The sequence below is a fragment of the Nannobrachium achirus genome, assembly GCF_963921795.1.
Source record: "Nannobrachium achirus genome assembly, chromosome: 5".
Classification (NCBI taxonomy): Eukaryota; Metazoa; Chordata; class Actinopteri; order Myctophiformes; family Myctophidae; genus Nannobrachium; species Nannobrachium achirus.
The window spans coordinates 67,320,548-67,339,824 of record NC_137814.1 but is presented as its reverse complement, the minus strand read 5'-3'; the positions used below and the strand labels follow the sequence as shown (position 1 = coordinate 67,339,824).

Below are 19,277 nucleotides of genomic sequence, written 5' to 3'. Positions count from 1 at the left end.
TTAGACTTCAACGTTATGTGGACGTTAGTAAAATAACGTTGGGCAGACATTGAGGTTTGGTCAAAAATCCGACAAGAGCATGTCAGTGTTCGACGTCAACATGACGTTGGGATAATATGTTGAACAGACGTTGGTTATTGGTCAGTTACCAACACAACCTAAAACCAACCAAATATCAACATCTAATGACGTTAGACTGAAGCGTTGTGTAGACGTTATTATAATAACGTTAGACAGACACTGAGGTTTAGTCAAATATCCCACAACAGCATGTCAGTGATTCAACATCAGCCTGACGTTGGGAAAATACGTTGAACACACGTTGGTTATTCGTTAGTTACAAACACAACCTAAAACCAACCAAATATCTATGTCTAATGACGTTAGACTGCAACGTTGTGTAGACGTTATTATAATAACGTTGGACAGACACTGAGGTTTAGTCAAATATCCGACAACAGCATGTCAGTGATTCAACATCAACCTGACGTTGGGATAATACGTTGACCAGACGCTGGTTATTGGTCAGTTACCAACACAACCTAAAACCAACCAAATATCAGCGTCTGATGATGTTAGACTTCTACGTTATGTGGACGTTAGTAAAATAACGTTGGGCAGACATTGAGGTTTGGTAAAAGATCCGACAAGAGCATGTCAGTGTTCGACGTCAACCTGACGTTGGGATAATACGTTGAACAGACGTTGGTTATTTGTCAGTTACCAACACAACCTAAAACCAACCAAATATCAACGTCTGATGATGTTAGACTTCAACGTTATGTGGACGTTAGTAAAATAACGTTGGGCAGACATTGAGGTTTGGTCAAAAATCCGACAAGAGCATGTCAGTGTTCGACGTCAACATGGCGTTGGGATAATACGTTGAACAGACGTTGGCTATTGGTTAGTTACCAACACAACCTAAAACCAACCAAATATTAACATCTAATGACGTTAGACTGAAGCGTTGTGTAGACGTTATTATAATAACGTTAGACAGACACTGAGGTTTAGTCAAATATCCCACAACAGCATGTCAGTGATTCAACATCAGCCTGACGTTGGGAAAATACGTTGAACACACGTTGGTTATTCGTTAGTTACAAACCCAACCTAAAACCAACCAAATATCTATGTCTAATGATGTTAGACTGCAACGTTGTGTAGACGTTATTATAATAACGTTGGACAGACACTGAGGTTTAGTCAAATATCCGACAACAGCATGTCAGTGATTCAACATCAACCTGACGTTGGGATAATACGTTGACCAGACGCTGGTTATTGGTCAGTTACCAACACAACCTAAAACCAACCAAATATCAGCGTCTGATGATGTTAGACTTCAACGTTATGTGGACGTTAGTAAAATAACGTTGGGCAGACATTGAGGTTTGGTAAAAGATCCGACAAGAGCATGTCAGTGTTCGACGTCAACCTGACGTTGGGATAATACGTTGAACAGACGTTGGTTATTGGTCAGTTACCAACACAACCTAAAACCAACCAAATATCAACGTCTGATGATGTTAGACTTCAACGTTATGTGGACGTTAGTAAAATAACGTTGGGCAGACATTGAGGTTTGGTCAAAAATCCGACAAGAGCATGTCAGTGTTCGACGTCAACATGACGTTGGGATAATACGTTGAACAGACGTTGGTTATTGGTTAGTTACCAACAAAACCTAAAACCAACCAAATGTCAACGTCTGATGATGTTAGACTGCAACGTTGTGTAGACGTTATTATAATAACGTTGGACAGACACTGAGGTTTAGTCAAATATCCGACAACAGCATGTCAGTGATTCAACATCAACCTGACGTTGGGATAATACGTTGAACAGACGTTGGTTATTTGTCAGTTACCAACACAACCTAAAACCAACCAAATGTCAACGTCTGATGATGTTAGACTGCAACGTTGTGTGGACGTTAGCAAAATAACGTTGGGCAGACATTGAGGTTTGGTCAAAAATCCGACAACAGAATGTCAGTATTCGACGTCAGGATGACATTGGGATAATACGTTGAACAGACGTTGGTTATTGGTCAGTTACCAACACAACCTAAAACCAACCAAATATCAACGTCTGATGATGTTAGACTTCAACGTTATGTGGACGTTAGTAAAATAACGTTGGGCAGACATTGAGGTTTGGTAAAAATCCGACAACAGCATGTTAGTATTCAACGTCAACCTGACGTTGGCTTAATACGTTGAACGGACGTTGGTTATTGGTTAGTTACCAACACAACCTAAAACCAACCAAATATCAACGTCTGATGATGTTAGACTGCAACGTTGTGTGGACGTTAGCAAAATAACGTTGGGCAGACATTGAGGTTTGGTCAAAAATCCGACAACAGAATGTCAGTATTCAACGTCAGGATGACGTTGGGATAATACGTTGAACAGACGTTGGTTATTGGTCAGTTACCAACACAACCTAAAACCAACCAAATATCAACGTCAATTGACGTCAAATTAATACGTTGATACAACGTTGGAAGTTGACGTTGGTCCAACGTTGGATTTTGGTTAGCTGACGTCGCGACCTAAATCCAACCAAAAAACAACGTCAACGGACGTCGTGTGCCAGCTGGGATGTGGCGCTTTTAGACTGATTAGCACAACATTACCATTTTATCTCCCTAAGGCCCCAGACTATACTATTGTTCTTTACCGAGGATGTTTGTGTGTGTGTGTGTGTGTGTGTGTGTGTGTGTGTGTGTGTGTGTGTGTGTGTGTGTGTGTGCGTGCGTGCGTGCGTGCGTGCGTGCGTGCGTGCGTGCGTGCGTGCGTGCGTGTGTGTGTGTGTGTGTTATGTATGTTATGCTATATGCTATGAAGCTTGTTTACAAATCTGTCTAGACACCTTATTTGTAAAGTTATTCGGTATGCAATATTGGTATCTCTTACTTGGTAAAAAAAAATTAGTATATTCTAATGGCGGCACTGATTTGCACACCAGCATGGTGTGGCCACTTTAAGACAATGAGATCCTTGACCCTCAAAACATTTGTCTAAACACCCTATTTGTTCATTTTAGTGCAATATTGGCTGAGATATAGTGACAATCGATTTTCCAATAATGGCGACACTAATTTGCAAAAAAATGTAGATGGGACTTGTTGACAAATTTTTAACAAAGCTTTACTTTGATTATATATATATATATATATATATATATATATATATATATATATATATATATGTAAGTATATATATATATATATATATATATATATATGGGATAAATGATTCCTCTAGGACTTTTGAAAGCCATTTACTGAATATCTTATATTATTTTCTCAGATTTGAGTAATAGTGTGGAGTTAAGGTCATGCCACATTGACGCCCTGGCCAAATTGAAGCTTAGGGACATGAGAAGTCTTCTATAGACAAATGAGGCCGTGATATTCACCATAAAGTGCTGGACATTACTCATCCTTGTTGTTATTTATCAAGCGGACAAGATATATATGTTTTTGTGTTTCTGGGGATGAAGTTGGTCACATTTAAAAATACAATAGTAGCACGTTCCAAAATCATATTCTGATACTTACCCCTATGTGTCAGGATACTCCATGCCAGATTTCAGAGTTCCATGTCAATTAATGTCAATTTAATGAAACTAGAAGCTGGGCCGCCCTTCGGGCGGCCCAGCGTCTAGTCGGCGACCTGGCCAACTCGGAAGAATGTAAATAGGGAATGAATGCCCCGCCCTTTAATGTAAACCCCATTATACCTGTTTTCATAGGACCCGTTTTGACCATCTGTCTGCCTGTGTCCATTTATGCCCATATATGGAGATATCTGTATCTGTCTGTCTGTCTGTCGTGTCCATTTTATGTCCATATATGGAGATCACTGCAGTTATAGTTCTGGGTCCATTTTATGCCCATATATGGAGATATCTGTCTATCTGCGTCCATTTTATGCCCATATATGGAGTATCTGTCTGTGCCTCCAACTGTGTTGCAGACACAGTGCCGGTTCCCCCTTTAATGCAAACCTCATTATACCTGTTGTCATAGGACCCGTTTTGAACATCTGTTTGCCTGTGTCCATTTATGCCCATATATGGAGATATCTGTATCTGTCTGTCTGCGTCCATTTTATGCCCATATATGGAGATCTTTGACCATCTGTTTGCCTCTGTCCATTTATGTCCATATATGGAGATATCTGTATCTGTCTGTCTGCAATCCAGTTTATGCCCATATATGGGGGCATTCATTTTATGCCCATATATGGAGAACGCGCGTGCCCGTGGGACTAACGGTTCTCGAGATACGCGGATTACATACATACACACTCACAGAGATTTTTTGTTGACTCATGTGGCGTACGTGATGTCAGAGCCATTTATGAAGTGATGTCACAATGAGTCAGAGCTTTCGCCGATTTCCTCCGGAACAGCCTGATGTCAACAATCAACCCCGCATAAGGAGATTCCGAACGTTTCGTGCCGGTTCGGGAAAACCGCGCGTCGGGTCGGGTCGAGACCCGGCACTGCACTCCGTGCCGCGGCGGGGAACGCGCATGCCGAATCTGAAGCCGGCGGGACGAACGGTTCTCGAGATACGCGGATTACATACACGCAGAGATTTGTCGCATTTATAGATAGATAATAGTTGCCTTTACAAATGTCACCAGAGCCATATACCAAAAAAGGGGGTTTGGGGTAGTTGGGGCATTTTGACAACTTTTTAACATAGCCCATCATTTTTTGCACGTTTTCCAATAGGAAAACACTGATTAGAAATATATTTCCAGGGGGTACAGGAAACCCCCTCCTTCCTACTAGACTACAACCTTGCAGGACAAGACTAGAGTAGTACGTTGAGCATCAAAAATATTTGGACATAACTTCCCCTCACTTTCATCACTCTTCTCCACAAGAATAATTAGGAAGGCTAAAAAAATATCATAGCAGACAACTCTCATCCCGCACACTAGCTCTTCAGTCTCCTCCCATCAGGCAGGAGATACAGAAGCATTAAGTGCAAAACATCCCCCTTCAGAGACAGCACCTACCCCAGCACCTACATATATTATGTATAATAGCACTTTAAACTGCTGCTGGGGCTTGTTTCCCGTTTCCCGAGTGAACTAAAACTAATTCCTATCAACTATGTTTACATGGCAATAAAGTTATTGAATCTTGAACTATGATTCAATTAAAGACATTTTCAAGGTCAAGCCCTGCCGTCTCATGCTGTAGACTACACTACACGTTTGAATATTATTTGATTTGCTAACTTTGCTGCTATATTCGCAGATTTGAAATGACTCAATGATTTGTGCAGGATGTTATATTCGCCTTTAGCTGCCCATAATGCTGCTAGAATGTGCTTCTTTTAGAATATAAACCAAAGGCTACAATGTTACATGCATATTGTTTATTTTCTGAACTTGTGAATTTCCACGACATGGACACGTTTGTGGCTTCCGCGGGTCTTCAAAATAAGGTAATAATATCCCCTGACTAATCTCTCTCTCTCTCTCTCTCTCTCTCTCTCTCTCTCTCTCTCTCTCTCTCCCACAGCAACGTTCCAGTGTCCGGCCACCAGGCCGTTCCGATGTCACAATGACCGTGTGTGCCTCCCCATGTCCAAGAGATGTGACCAAGTCAACAACTGTGGGGACAATTCTGATGAGCTCGACTGTAATTATTATTTTTATATTTATTTTTTTCAACACGTTGGTTGATCACCATTGACAGTGATCAACAGCGATCATAATCTAACGCTTGAATGCCAAGGGAAAAGTCATTTTGGGCGTGAACTACTTGTATGTAGGCCCTATGTATCTATCTATGTATGTATGTATGTATGTATGTATGTATGTATGTATATATGTATGTATGTATGTATGTATGTCCCACACTTGACTCATTGGTCAAGCTTAGTGGGACACTTAAAGGGGAGCCATGGCATTGGTCCGAAAGTTAATTAGTCCGAAGGTTCATTAGTCCAAATTTGTTAAGAATACTATGCCTAACTCTAACCCTAACCTCAGTAACCCTAACTAAATTCGGACTAATGAACCTTCGGACATATGGGCAGTCCCCCTTAAAGGCCATCTTGCATCTAACAACTTTGAAAAGATTTTGGAAAGATTTGGAAAGATTTCTTTAAGACTACCCTCTTACACTATAAGATTTGAAAAATACTTTTAAAAGACTTCATGATGATTTTTCAAAGATTTCAGTTGTTAGATGTGAGATGCCTCTAAAGATTTTGTAAAGATTCAAGATGTCCTTTTATTTGCTAAAATAGGCCTATAACCATGTGTTCCTATTCCTCTGACTAGCTCCCACTCCCACTCCCACACACACACACACACACACACACACACACACACACACACACACACACACACACACACACACACACACACTCACACACACACACACACACACACACAGAGAGAGAGAGAGAGAGAGAGAGAGAGAGAGAGAGAGAGAGAGAGAGAGAGAGAGAGAGAGAGAGAGTGAGAGAGAGAGGTATGAAGTAGCTAAGTAAGTACATTTACTTAAGTACAATTGAGGTAATTGTACTTTATTGGAGTATATCCAGTTTTCAGTACTTTTACTTCTACTCCACTACATCAGAGGAAAATACTGTACTTTCACTACACTACTTTGAAATGAGTAACTAGTTACTTTTCAGATATAAATTATAATATTATAAAACATTACCCACTTGGCTTAAAGGGGGAGTTCAGTCAAATAAAGTTGATAACAAGTGTATTCCCAGTTTGTCACACAACAGAGTAATGTATTATTAACCAACAGACAAAGTTTTAATGATGAAAAAAAAATCGAAAAGTTTGAAAAAATGTGTTTCAAAATGTGTCAAATCCAATACATATTTTTCTGTCCTTTCTGACAAGGACTGTAGGGGCGTGGCCTATGTACACCATGAAGCTACGCCCATTCACAGAAGTACCACTTTGGTTTTCTTGATTTAAAAAAAAGGCACTGAAGTACATTTACTCAAAAAAGAAAGTAACTAAGTACATTTACTCAAGTACTTTGTATTCAGGTACTTTGACTTTACTTGAGTATTATTATTATTATTATTATTTTCAGTAGTTTCTACAATGCAGTAGTGATACTTTTAAGTAAAACATTTGAGTACTTTTTCCACCACTCTCTCAGTCTCTCTCTCACTCGCACGTACGCACGCACGCACGCACCACACACACACACACACACACACACACACACACACACACACACACACACACACACACACACACACACACACACACACACACACACTGGCTGAGTGGGGCAGCAGTTAGTTGCCTGCTTCTCTCATCTCATCACCGACCACACAGACAGAGGGACAATGCTTTAATATTAAGTTCCAATTTTTTTTACAGGGGTTCAGAAATGACTATTCTACATGTAAAATGTGTCTTTAAAGAAATAGCTTAATTCCCTGAACTGGGTCTTTAAAGAAAATAGCCGATCTACAAGCTCACAACGCGTCCCATCGCAGTATTGCAGTATTGCAGTATTGCAGTATTGATACTTTTACTTAAAGGAGTAGTTCACCACTTTTCAACCTGTCTTCATATAATAGGTCCTCACTAATGTTCATGATAAAATATCACCATTTTTTTCTACTCAGTCCAAGTCTCCTAGGAGAGCTGTGGGAAGTTCAGAATTCATCGTCTTGTGACATCATCATTTTCCCCCCAAAAAAATTAATCAATATTTTTGAAAAAAATATTTGGATTTTTATTATCGCAAGAGCAATGGCTTCGACTTTAAAATTGCAACTTTTCAGGAATAGAAAGTCTGCAGTTTCTATAAGCTGGATTGGCAATCGATGATGTCACAAGACTATGGGTTTCTGACCTGCCCACAGCCCTCCTCTGAGAAAAAAAACAAAAAAAAAAGGAAAAAGCTATTTTTGAGTGAGGACCAATTATATGAACATAGGTTGAAAAGTGGTGGAGTGCCCCTTTAAGTAACATGTGAGTACTTTTCCCATCACTGCATCTTCATGCACACACACCGAGCTCCGCCCTCCTCCCTCAGCCCTATCTCTCTCCTCTCCTCTCCTCTAGCGGCGCAGATTGATCCTATCAACTTATTATCATCTTCGTATGTTTGGAATAATGTACTATTATGATACGCTGTGAAATAAAGGGCTGTCGTAGCCGCACCAACAGCTACTAGTGGCGAGTCGACCAGGCTGGCAGCTCAGCATCTTGGGGAATGAATGGCTTTTGTTTTTGTTGTTACATCATTGTACTCATTCAGACATAGCCCCGATTTGGGAAAATATCAAACCAGTTTGATATTCTCGTAACAGAATCAGGATCTCAAGTCGGGGTAAAAGTCGGACCACTACCTCACATTTAACGATTGAGTAACGACTGAATCACGGGAGCGCGCCACGACTCGTCTCGATTTTATTACAACTGAGAAATCTTTTCAGAGTTGTGAGATGTAAGGCTAGCATAATGAAATGAACTCATAAAAAGACCGCTCACTTCACACTGGCTGTGATTTTTCTTTCTTCTTTCATGTTCAGGTTCAGTGAGGCTGGTGCGTGGTAGTACACGGTGCTCTGGCAGGGTGGAGATCTATCGCAACAACAGATGGGGAACAGTCTGTGATGACAGCTGGGACCTGAAAGATGCTGATGTGGTTTGCAGAGAGCTGAGCTGTGGGAGAGCACACTCAGCTACTATAGAAGCCTCTTTTGGCCAAGGGACTGGTCCAATCTTGATGGATGACGTGCGTTGTTCAGGAAGTGAAAGGTCTCTCACTCAGTGCCCACACGCAGGATTTGGTGTACACGACTGTACTCACAGTGAGGATGCTGGTGTGATCTGTACATGTAAGAATGGACGTCATATCTCTCATTTTAAATTCATTTAAAAATCTAGCTGCAAGCAGCGACAAAGTGGCCAAGCCAGGAAAAAGTAGGAAAGCAAAAAAGCTGCAAGGGAAAAAAACAGGATAAGACAGAAAAGTGTGAAAAGAAATCAAAGAAAAAACATAGAAGCATTGTTCTTCCGAGAGCAGGTTTCAGGCAGGTCAGGTAGTTTTTTCTGGCTTCCTTTTTGGCCCCACTTGTTCTTGGGCCTTTCACAGCAATCGGACGCAAGAAGGGGGGCATCTGTTCCTTGACCCAGTGGGAATGTGCATGTTTTTATGCAATGTTTATTATTATTATTATTATTATTATTATTATTTATTTATTTATTTTGTGTGCACTTCACAGGCATATTAGATAAAGGTCCTTAGATTGCTTGTAGGACGTTTCATGCAAATTCCTCAAAAATCTCAGGATGAAAACGGGTTTAAGCGTTTTACAAACTGCTCAAAATGGCGGAAAACCTAAGGGCGGAGCTTACTTGAAAAAGACGTGTTCCTCTTGAGTCAAGGCACGCATGTAAGCAAGTTGCATGTCTTCAAGCCAAACGAGACTGTCCGTTTAAAGTTTGAATTTAATTTTCAAACGCTTCGTATAGCGCCCCCCCTTTGACAAATTGGAATAAGATTGATGTCAGTGATATTTGGACTAACCAACTACAACTTTGGCAAATGTCATGAACACGTGATTGTATGTTTTAGAGGCAGAAGAATAATTTGCATAAAACTGTAATATTCATTGAATTATTTAAAAAAATATGTTTCAAATTTAAAAAAAAGATCTGCCCAACGGATCTTTAGATATTGGTCCAAAGTTCATGTAAAAAAAGTTTTGTGCACGTGACACGAAAATCCCAGGAGGAGTTAGATTTTAACTGTTTTTCACGTAATTCAAAATGGTGGGAGATCTAAAGGTCAGAGGTCAAAAGTCAGAGTGGCAAAGTTGTTCGTCATGAGGAGACGCATAATGTGTATACAGGTTTCATGGCTGTATGTTAAACAGAGCATGAGCTATACCTGTTCAAAGCTTGCACTTTCAAAGGCTTCCTACAGCGCCACCCTTTGGCCAATTGTTGTGAGCTTCGTATATATATATATATATATATATATATATATATATATATATATATATATATATATATATATCACACACACACACACACGCACACACACACGCACACACACACACACACACACACACACACACACACACACACACACACACACACACACACACACACACTTGTTTAAAAATCTGTCTAGACACCTTATTTGTGTGTGTGTGTGTGTGTGTGTGTGTGTGTGTGTGTGTGTGTGTGTGTGTGTGTGTGTGTGTGTGTGTGTGTGTGTGTGTGTGTATTAAAGTATAATCAATACAGCGAAAAATGTGGACAGTACAAGTACAGTTAAACACCCTGCCTAAAAGGACCATCCCAAATAAGTCCTTTTACGTCGGAAGTCCTTGGTATTCAATCAATGGAACTGTTATGTAATTTCTCACCTGTGTCACTCCCCGTCTGTTTTGGTCAGTGGGTCATCAGTGCCTACGGGGGCAGTTCAGGTGCAACAACACCCTGTGTAAGTCCCTGGACTTGAAGTGCAACGGGAAGGACGACTGTGGAGACAACTCTGACGAGAACCCTGAGGAATGTGGTGAGTTAAAACCTCTCTGATAGAACCCTTGGGAATGTGCATGAGTACCAGGGGCGGCCTTAGGAATCTTGCCTTGCTCCAGCCGATAGACCCACCCACTCTCTGAGCGGACTGCTTCTCTTGGTCTGGTGTTGTGTAATGAACCTAAAGTTTCTTCGGTATCAGGCAGTACCTGGCCAATGAAATCAATAAACGTCGGAGGAGGGGGTGGGTCTAACGAGACAAGCAAATCAGGGACCCGTTCAAGCCTTGAACCAGTTTGAGGAAGTGTAGTGGTTTACAGACTCAGCTGCTTACAGCCAGTCAGTGCGGGCTCGGAGGAGGAGGAGAGGAGATTAAAGACTGACTGTTCGGCCGCATCAGTCTGATTCATATGTTAATTTGCGCTGTTAAAAACTCATTCTCTGCCAAGTTCAACTTGCCTGTGCAATAGAACTGCCAAGGATTTCTGACGATTTCACTCATCTTGGAGGGACAATTGCGCATTGATGTTGAGGCATAAAATAACAAAACAAAGGCCTATTGGAAAGGCCTATTCGTGTGTTTTTCAGTGATCCAAACTATATGTTTCAAACATGTTCGCTTATCTCAGAAAGTGGAAAAGTATAGGGCATGGTATGGGGTCTTCACAGGCTGCTGAGAAGACATTTTGAGTAAAAGCATGTTTTAGTTTTGAAAATGGAATAACTTATGAATAAAATATGATTGCTATTATAAACTATACCTTGCTGGAAAGGCAAATTCGTGCTCTTTCCAACGCTCTAAACCATAAGTTTCAAACATGTTTGCCGATCTCGTAAGGTGGAAAAGTATAGGGTATGGTATGGCGAAAAAACGGCTTCTGAGAAGAGTTTTTTTTTTGGGGGGAAAATTGAATAAATATGAAGGAGCTATGAATACTATATAAACTATACCTCTCTGGAAAGATGAATTCGCCTTCTTTCCAGTGCTCCCATCCAGATGTTTCAAACATGTTCTGTTGTTTAGAAAATTGGCCATGTATCACCCAAAACACCTCTAGGAACAAACTGAATACATGTTTTAGTAAAGTAGACTCTCGATCAGAACTCTTTTCTGCCTTTTATTTTTGGCTTCAGTGATGCAGAAGATATTTACAGTGTTTTCAAACAAAAGGGAAAAATAACAATGAATAAAAAATAAAGTGATTTTACAGACTTCAAGTGCATTCACAGTTCTCAATAGTGCTTTTTGAAATTACAAAAACAAGTGTTCTCATTAGTGGTTCAAGTAAATGACAATGAATAAAGGATCTGTTGGGAAAGGCCTGGCGTTGTTTGCCAACGTGTTTGGGCTCATTGCGCGCAGATCAGAGTGGGTATGGCAGGGGTATGCAGCTGCCATACCTTGGCTACAGAGGGAAATAATAAAAATGTAGGCTCTACTTTTCATCGTGCCTGTTGCTAAGGTATGGCAACATGACTGGTGTCTTGCACGCGTGCCCTGCACGCGTGCAAGACACCAGTCATGTTGCCATACTTTAGCTTGTTCTGAACTGACGCCACTGGGAGAGATGCACTCACTCCGATACTACCAACGTGCAGCTCGTATCCAGAACACAGCGATCACATACAGTACAGAGAGAGAGAGAGACTCAAACACGATACAAATACAAATAAAATGCTTCGTACCACTGGTGTTGGCAGCATCCCTACGGCTCCATGTCGCCGTGGTCCGTCTCTTCCGAGTCGTAGGAACTTTCAGCCAGATCCCTGAACGCAGTGACTCTCAGGCTGCGTCTAAGACCTGGAGTCGCTGCCATCGGTCTCCACTGCAGCAGCCGCGGGTGCCACGGGGCGCTGGCTTCTTCTTGGGCGCTGCGCTTCTGGAGCCGCCTGGACAGCAGGGTCGGCGACCATCTCGATCGCCGACCATGACCATCTCGATCGTGCTGTGTTGTGTGAACATAATCGGCACCCGATTGTGCATTGAAGATGGAAGGTTTAGGAGGATTGTTATGGACGTTTCATTGTGAAGGACCCCCAAAAGTTTTGTTCGAGAGATTTCAAGTGAGCTGAATCAAACTCGATCACGCCATGGCCAAGCATGCCTGCAGGGAGAAAAAAAGAGGAGAAACCGATCGCTAACGGTCTGTTTGAGCGACCGTCATGTTTCAGGGTTTATGGATTATAAACTATCAGGTAAGGCTATGTTTTACAACCATTTATACAGCGATCTGTCTGTGTGTTGTTGTTGTTGTTACTTTTGGCACTGAATTGAAATGATGTTGTACTGAAACAGACAGCGGACTGGTATCTGCTTTGCTGGATTGCTATGGTGTGTGTGTGTGTGTGTGTGTGTGTGTGTGTGTGTGTGTGTGTGTGTGTGTGTGTGTGTGTGTGTGTGTGTGTGTGTGTGTGTGGGGACATCACGATAGTTTTTCACTTCGACGTGCTGTGTTAGTTGTGTGAACATATCGGCAATGTTTTACAACCATTTATACAGCGATCTGTCTGTGTGTTGTTGTTGTTGTTACTTTTTTTTTTGTCTGAGAAGGGTAGAGAGAGGTTTTGAAGGCACTGAATTGAAATGATGTTGTACTGAAACAGACAGCGGACCACCCAGCTGATTGGCTGGCACACACACACACACACACACACACACACACACACACACACACACACACACACACACACACACACACACACACACACACACACACACACACACACACACACACACTAGCACGCCCACACACAAGCCGCGGCTTTCTGGTTACCCGTCTCGCTCTCATTGTATAATTGGTTTCAGGTTTCTGAGAAGAGGTTTTTCTTTTTGGACAATTTAATGATGTTTAATTTCATGTGAGGCTGTGCACTTTTGTTTAATGTTGTAAAAAACACTGTCAGACTTTGAGGAAGTGTATCATATGTTGTGAGAGGCTGGATAAGGCTGAGATCTTTTGTGTACAGTGTGTACAGTAAAAGACGTCCAGAAGACGTCTGGCACCGAGCTCCCCAGGGGAAAAGACGTTCTGAGGACGTTTAGCAGGGAGTGAGTTAACACTCCGTTAACACGCCGTTATTTTAATCTTTGATATGTTAATGGTCCCCAGTCTGAAACTGCCGATGTGAATAGTATTTGATCGATGTGCGTGTGTGCAGCTCAAACAAGCATGCACAGGCAGGTCTGTGTACTTTTAAAAGTTTGTTTTGGTATTAAACCTTAAGAACAACAGTACGGTGTGTACACAATCACTCTGACTGCTGTGCGGACTCACACGCAGCCGCCAGTCAAACACAACCCCTCCCACCTAACCCCTCCCCTTTGAAATGGCTTACAATGGAGAAAATGTCAGACTCTGAAATCAAGCTCAGCGCAAGAGCTATTGAGTACAGACTTTTCCCCAGAACTGCAGTGTACAAATGTCGAAGGAGCATGGTGTGGTTTTAAAACCAAATTGACCGATGCTCTAGACGACGTGGCCCCCTTGAATACCACCAGGGTTAAAGCCCGCCAAGAGCCATGGTATAACTCAGATATTGCCGAATCAGCTAAACTCAGAGACAAAAAGTATGATGAAAAACGAAAGTGCTGCAAAAAGCTCAGAAAAAAATTCAACCCTGACCTTAAAATCCAGGTCAAGCATCTTACTGCTCAGTGCAAGAAGCTCAGAAACCAGACAACCGCCCTAGTTAAATCCGCCAAAAAAAACTACATCGACGAAAAAAATCGACGAATACAAAAACAAACCACGAGACCTATGGAAGTTGCTTAACAACCAATTAGGCTTAAAACCTAAAACCATATGCCACAACATAAACATCAAAACGGACGCCGCTCTCATTTCTTACAAATGTGAAGTTGCTACCCATCTTAACAAAACCTTTACCACCACAGCCCGTAAACTGGTCGAAAGACTGGTTGCCCCATCTGGGCGGTATGGTGTAAAATTTGTTAAAAAATTCTACAAAAAACTGGGCGTCAGAAAAGACAGTTTTAAACTTGCCACAGTGACAACTGATGAAGTGTTTAAAAAACTGAGTGCCCTACCTCAACACAAGGCCACTGGCCTTGATAAAATTCCAGATAGATTTCTCAGAGATTCAGCCGCCACCATTGCTCCAATCATTACCCACATAAATTAACCTTTCCATTGAACAGGGTCATGTCCCCCAGGACTTCAAACTAGCAAGCAAGTAACCCCCTGCATAAAAAAGGTAGCAAACTAGACCCTGGAAACTACCGCCCCGTTTCCATTCTTAGCTCCATATCCAAAGTCATGGAGAAAATAGTCTACGAACAGATTGCAAAATATCTCGATGAGAATAATCTGATTTACGAGTTCCAATCTGGATTCAGAAAATCTCATTCCACTGACACATGCCTTCTCTATTTGACTGACCAAATCAAACGCGAAGCGGATGACGGCAAATATAGCGGCATGGTCATGATGGACCTCCAGAAGGCATTTGACACCGTAAATCATTCTATTCTGATTGAGAAACTAAAAGCCATCGGTCTTGACAGAGCAGCAGTGAGTTGGATGCAATCTTACCTGGTGGGGAGGGAACAGGTGGTGGAGATTAACGGTACCCTGTCCCCCCCCCTCCCAGTAAGCTGTGGTGTTCCTCAAGGTAGCATACTGGGGCCTCTGTTGTTCCTAATATACGTGAACGGCATGGCATCTGCTTGCGACTGCAATCTGTTCCTGTTCGCGGATGACTCGGCTCTCCTAGTCTCGGGCAAGGACCACTTGCAGGTTGAAAAGACACTTAACTCTGAACTAAGTAAGATCTGCACATGGCTTAACGACAACAAATTATCAATTCACTTGGGAAAAACTGACTCCATCCTCTTTGGATCAAATCATAACCTCAAAAAAGTTGATAACTTCACAATCAAAGTGGGTGACAAGGTCATAACACGAAAAAAAGAAATCTCTTGCTTAGGATGTATCCTTGAAGCTAATCTTTCCAGCGAAAAGATGACTTCTAAAGTAATAAATAAAATCAACCAACGAACTCGCTTCCTACAGAGGATCGCCCCAATGGTCAATTTCAACACACTGAAGACCATAGCTGGTGCAATAATCCAGCCCCTATTTGACTACGGAGTTCACGTATGGTATCGTGACGCCCCACAAGCCCTTAAAACTAAACTCCTAACAGCCCAAAATAAACAAATTAGGGTCTTGCTTAACCTTCCCTATCAGACTCACCTCACCGCTACTCACCAGTTAAGAGTGGGGTGGCTCAGAGTAGATGACAGAGTACAGCAACTTGCAATGGGCCTGGTGTACAAGATACACTACACCACTATGATACCCAAGTACCTGTCAAAATACTTTATAAACATTAAGGATGTCCATAATTACAACACCAGAGGCAGCGCCACAGATCACTTCCAACCCAGAGTCAAAACCAACAAAGGGTCAAACTCGTTTTTCTGCTATACCACCAAAATGTGGAAAGCCTTACCGAAGGCCATAAAGGAGTGTGGATCACTAGCATCCTTTAAAATTGCCCTGAAAAACCACTTATAGGCAGCAGCCGTTCGCAACTGGTAAAAAAATGAACCTAGCCCAACCCTACCCTCCCCTGCCCCTTCTTTGTATATACTGTTTGTTTAGACCTACTGTTTTGTTTTTTTGTTTTTCTTTACATATCTGCTGCATAGTACTGTGTTCTATTTGTCTATCATTCAATGTTATATGAGATACTTCAATGGTTTCCAGTGGAAATAAGCTTAGTCTTTTCATGGATCTCCTTTTGTAGACCTTGTACCAGTGAACTAACCTGACTTTCGCCAGATGGTTTGCAGCATTGCGTATGCCTGCATAACGCTCTGCTTTACCATCTGGGCTCGGTCCAGCACAACCGATGTAAGGGGCGGGCCATTTTTTCAAATTCTAAAGCAGGTGATTGGATATGGCCGTGCCAACTCCAACCACTCATATTGGCCTGTCTGCATGACGTTGCACCCAGAATCCGCCTCCTGGGTTTCCACGTGGTCTGCAATCAGACTCTATTGGCTCAGAGCCGCTCAGAGCCCGCCCATAGCTGCCGCTGATTGGTCCGGCCCGGGACTTTACGAGTGTTATCAACTGTGCTGGAGCGAGCCCAGATGGTAAAGCAATGCATAAGCAATGCTGCCACCATCTGGCGAAAGTCAGGTTACCAGTGAACTGTACCGTCATGAAACTGTACCTTTTCCTATGCAAACTTATAATAAAGTCTTCAATCAATCAATCAATCAATCAATTGATGATCAATTATAGACATTTCCAAGATCAAGCTCCAGAAGTGTCCATACTGTTGTGCCAACACAAACGGCACAATCTGTTCAAAGGACAACTTTGTTTTTTTTACAACAAGGGTTCATATTTTAGATAGTAATTAAAGAATATAAAAGATGAGAGTTCAAATGTTTTCATTTACTCCTTTCTATCGTTTTAGAGATTTTAATCATTTTGATTTCAGTGGCTAGGGGCATGAGTACAAGTGGCTAAATATGTCTTTTTACACAGAATTCCCAAGATGCACCGCAATCTTTCATTGGCAGATGTGACTTCTGGGGTTACTGTAAATAGCAATAAAGAAATTGCAGGCTTATTGTGTCTAAAAATACATATTTAGCCACTTGTACACATGCCCCATGCGTACGCATGCCCCCACATTTGAGCACGCTAAACGTGCTAAAATGATAGAATGAAGTAAATTAACAAATTTTAACACTCACCTTTTCTTTTCTCTGATTACAATCTAAAATATGAACCCTTGTTGTAAAAAAACAAAGTTGTCCTTTAAGAAACGTGGCTTCCATGGGTCTTCAAAATAAGGTAATAAACTCCCTCTCTCTCTCTCTCTCTCTCTCTCTCTCTCTCTCTCTCTCTCTCCCACAGCAACGTTCCAGTGCCCGCCCACCAGGTCGTTCCATTGTCACAACCACATGTGTCTCTCCATGTCCAAGAGATGTGACAACGCCAACGACTGCGGGGACAACAGTGATGAGTTCAACTGCAGTGAGTTTATTTATTTACCACTTTGATAGAACCACCACTCTGGGGAATGTGGTGAGTTGTACACCGCCACCAGAACCGCCTGCAGAGGCAAGCCTGCCCAAGTGAGCTCTTGCACATAGCAACGTCCCTGCTTAATGATAGATGGACGGGCAACAAATCCTCTCCCAACGACTCCAGACATGTCCATACTGTTACGCCGACACACATGGCACACGTTTGTGGCTTCCATGGGTCTTCAAAATAAGGTAATAATATCTCCGTCCCTCTCTCTCTCTCTCTCTCTCTCTCTCTCTCTCTCTCTCTCTCTCTCTTTCTCCCACAGCATCGTTCCAGTGCCCGCCCACTAGGTCGTTCCGATGTCACAACCACGTGTGTCTCCCCATGTCCAAGAGATGTGACAGTGTCAACGACTGTGGGGACAACAGTGACGAGTTCAACTGCAGTGAGTTTATTTATTTCTTTTTGATCTCTATTCACCACCACTCTGATAGAACCCTGGGGAATTCTCTTCTCGTCTCATCAAAACAAAGCACAGCAGTGCTATTACTATTTTCCTTTGGACTCGATCGGTATAGGAATTTAGAGTTGAGATTGAGAATACGGTATTTAGTTCAAATGTGCCATGGGAAAATGTATCTGGCTTATTTAGGCTTGGTTTCTGCAGCAGCAGCAAACTAAATGTCCACACACAGAGTCCCTAGACAGTACAGGAGTATCTAGTCGCCTCAAGTCTACTGACCGATTGCAAAAGACTGAGCAAGCTCGGTTTTCCATTGACGGGTTCCGCCAGCCCTATCGACGGCAAACGCCTCTTGCCGACAATAGAATATAATCAAATTTTTTACCAAGTTAGAGATACCGATATTGCATACCAAACTTTACAAATAAGGTGTCTAGACAGATTTTTACAAGCTTTATAGCATTTAGCAAAACATCACACACACACACACACAAAGAATCCTCAGTAATCTATCTATAAATGCGACAAATCTCTGTCTGTCTGTCTGTCTGTCTGTTTGTTTGTTTGTAATCCGCGTATCTCGAGAACCGTTCGTCCCACCGGCTTCAGATTCGGCACGCGCGTTCCCCGCCGCCGCGCGGAGTGCAGTGCCGGGCCTCGACCCGACCCGACTCGCGGTTTTCCGAAACCGGCACGAAACGTTCGGAATCTCCTTATGCGGAGCTGATTGTTGACATCAGGCTGTTCCGGAGGAAATCGGCGCAAGCGCTGAGTCATTGTGACATCACTTCATAAAAGGCTCTGACATCACGTACGCCACATGAGTCAACACAAAATCTCTGTGAATGTGTATGTATGTTAATCCGCGTATCTCGAGAACCCTTCTTCCCACCGGCACGCGCGTTCTCCAGATATGGGCATAAAGTCTGACATCAGAGTTTTCTGCAACCGGTACTGTGTGTGCAGAGATCTTCATATATGGGCATAAGTGGACAAAGACAAACAGATGGTCAAAACGGGTCCTATGACAGGTATATTGGGGTTTGCATTAAAGGGTGGGGCATTCATGGGGTTTGCATTAAAGGGTGGGGCATTCATTCCCTATTTCAAATTCGGCACGTGCGTTCCCCACCGCAGCAGGTAGTGCAGTGCTCGGCCTCGACCCGACCCGACCCGATACACGATTTTCTGGAACCAGCACGAAAGGTTCAGATTCTGATGTCTGACTTCAGGATTTTCCGGAACTGGCACTGTGTCTGCATAGATCTC

General features: G+C 42.3%; 1 protein-coding gene across 1 annotated transcript in view; it reads left to right on the top strand.

The window, feature by feature from the left end:
- Window positions 1-5,601: 5,601 nt before the first annotated feature.
- The window catches only part of LOC308285271 (scavenger receptor cysteine-rich domain-containing protein DMBT1-like), a gene marked incomplete at its 3' end in the record, with an annotated part of 44,780 nt that continues 31,104 nt past the window's right edge, over window positions 5,602-19,277 (top strand). The window contains exons 1-6 of the mRNA XM_080725987.1: window positions 5,602-5,679; window positions 8,567-8,875; window positions 10,444-10,566; window positions 12,231-12,472; window positions 17,497-17,548; window positions 17,871-17,990. Coding sequence (XP_080582113.1) covers window positions 5,622-5,679; window positions 8,567-8,875; window positions 10,444-10,566; window positions 12,231-12,472; window positions 17,497-17,548; window positions 17,871-17,990 — 904 coding nt within the window. The 5' untranslated portion in view covers window positions 5,602-5,621. The remainder of the gene's footprint in view (window positions 5,680-8,566; window positions 8,876-10,443; window positions 10,567-12,230; window positions 12,473-17,496; window positions 17,549-17,870; window positions 17,991-19,277) is intronic.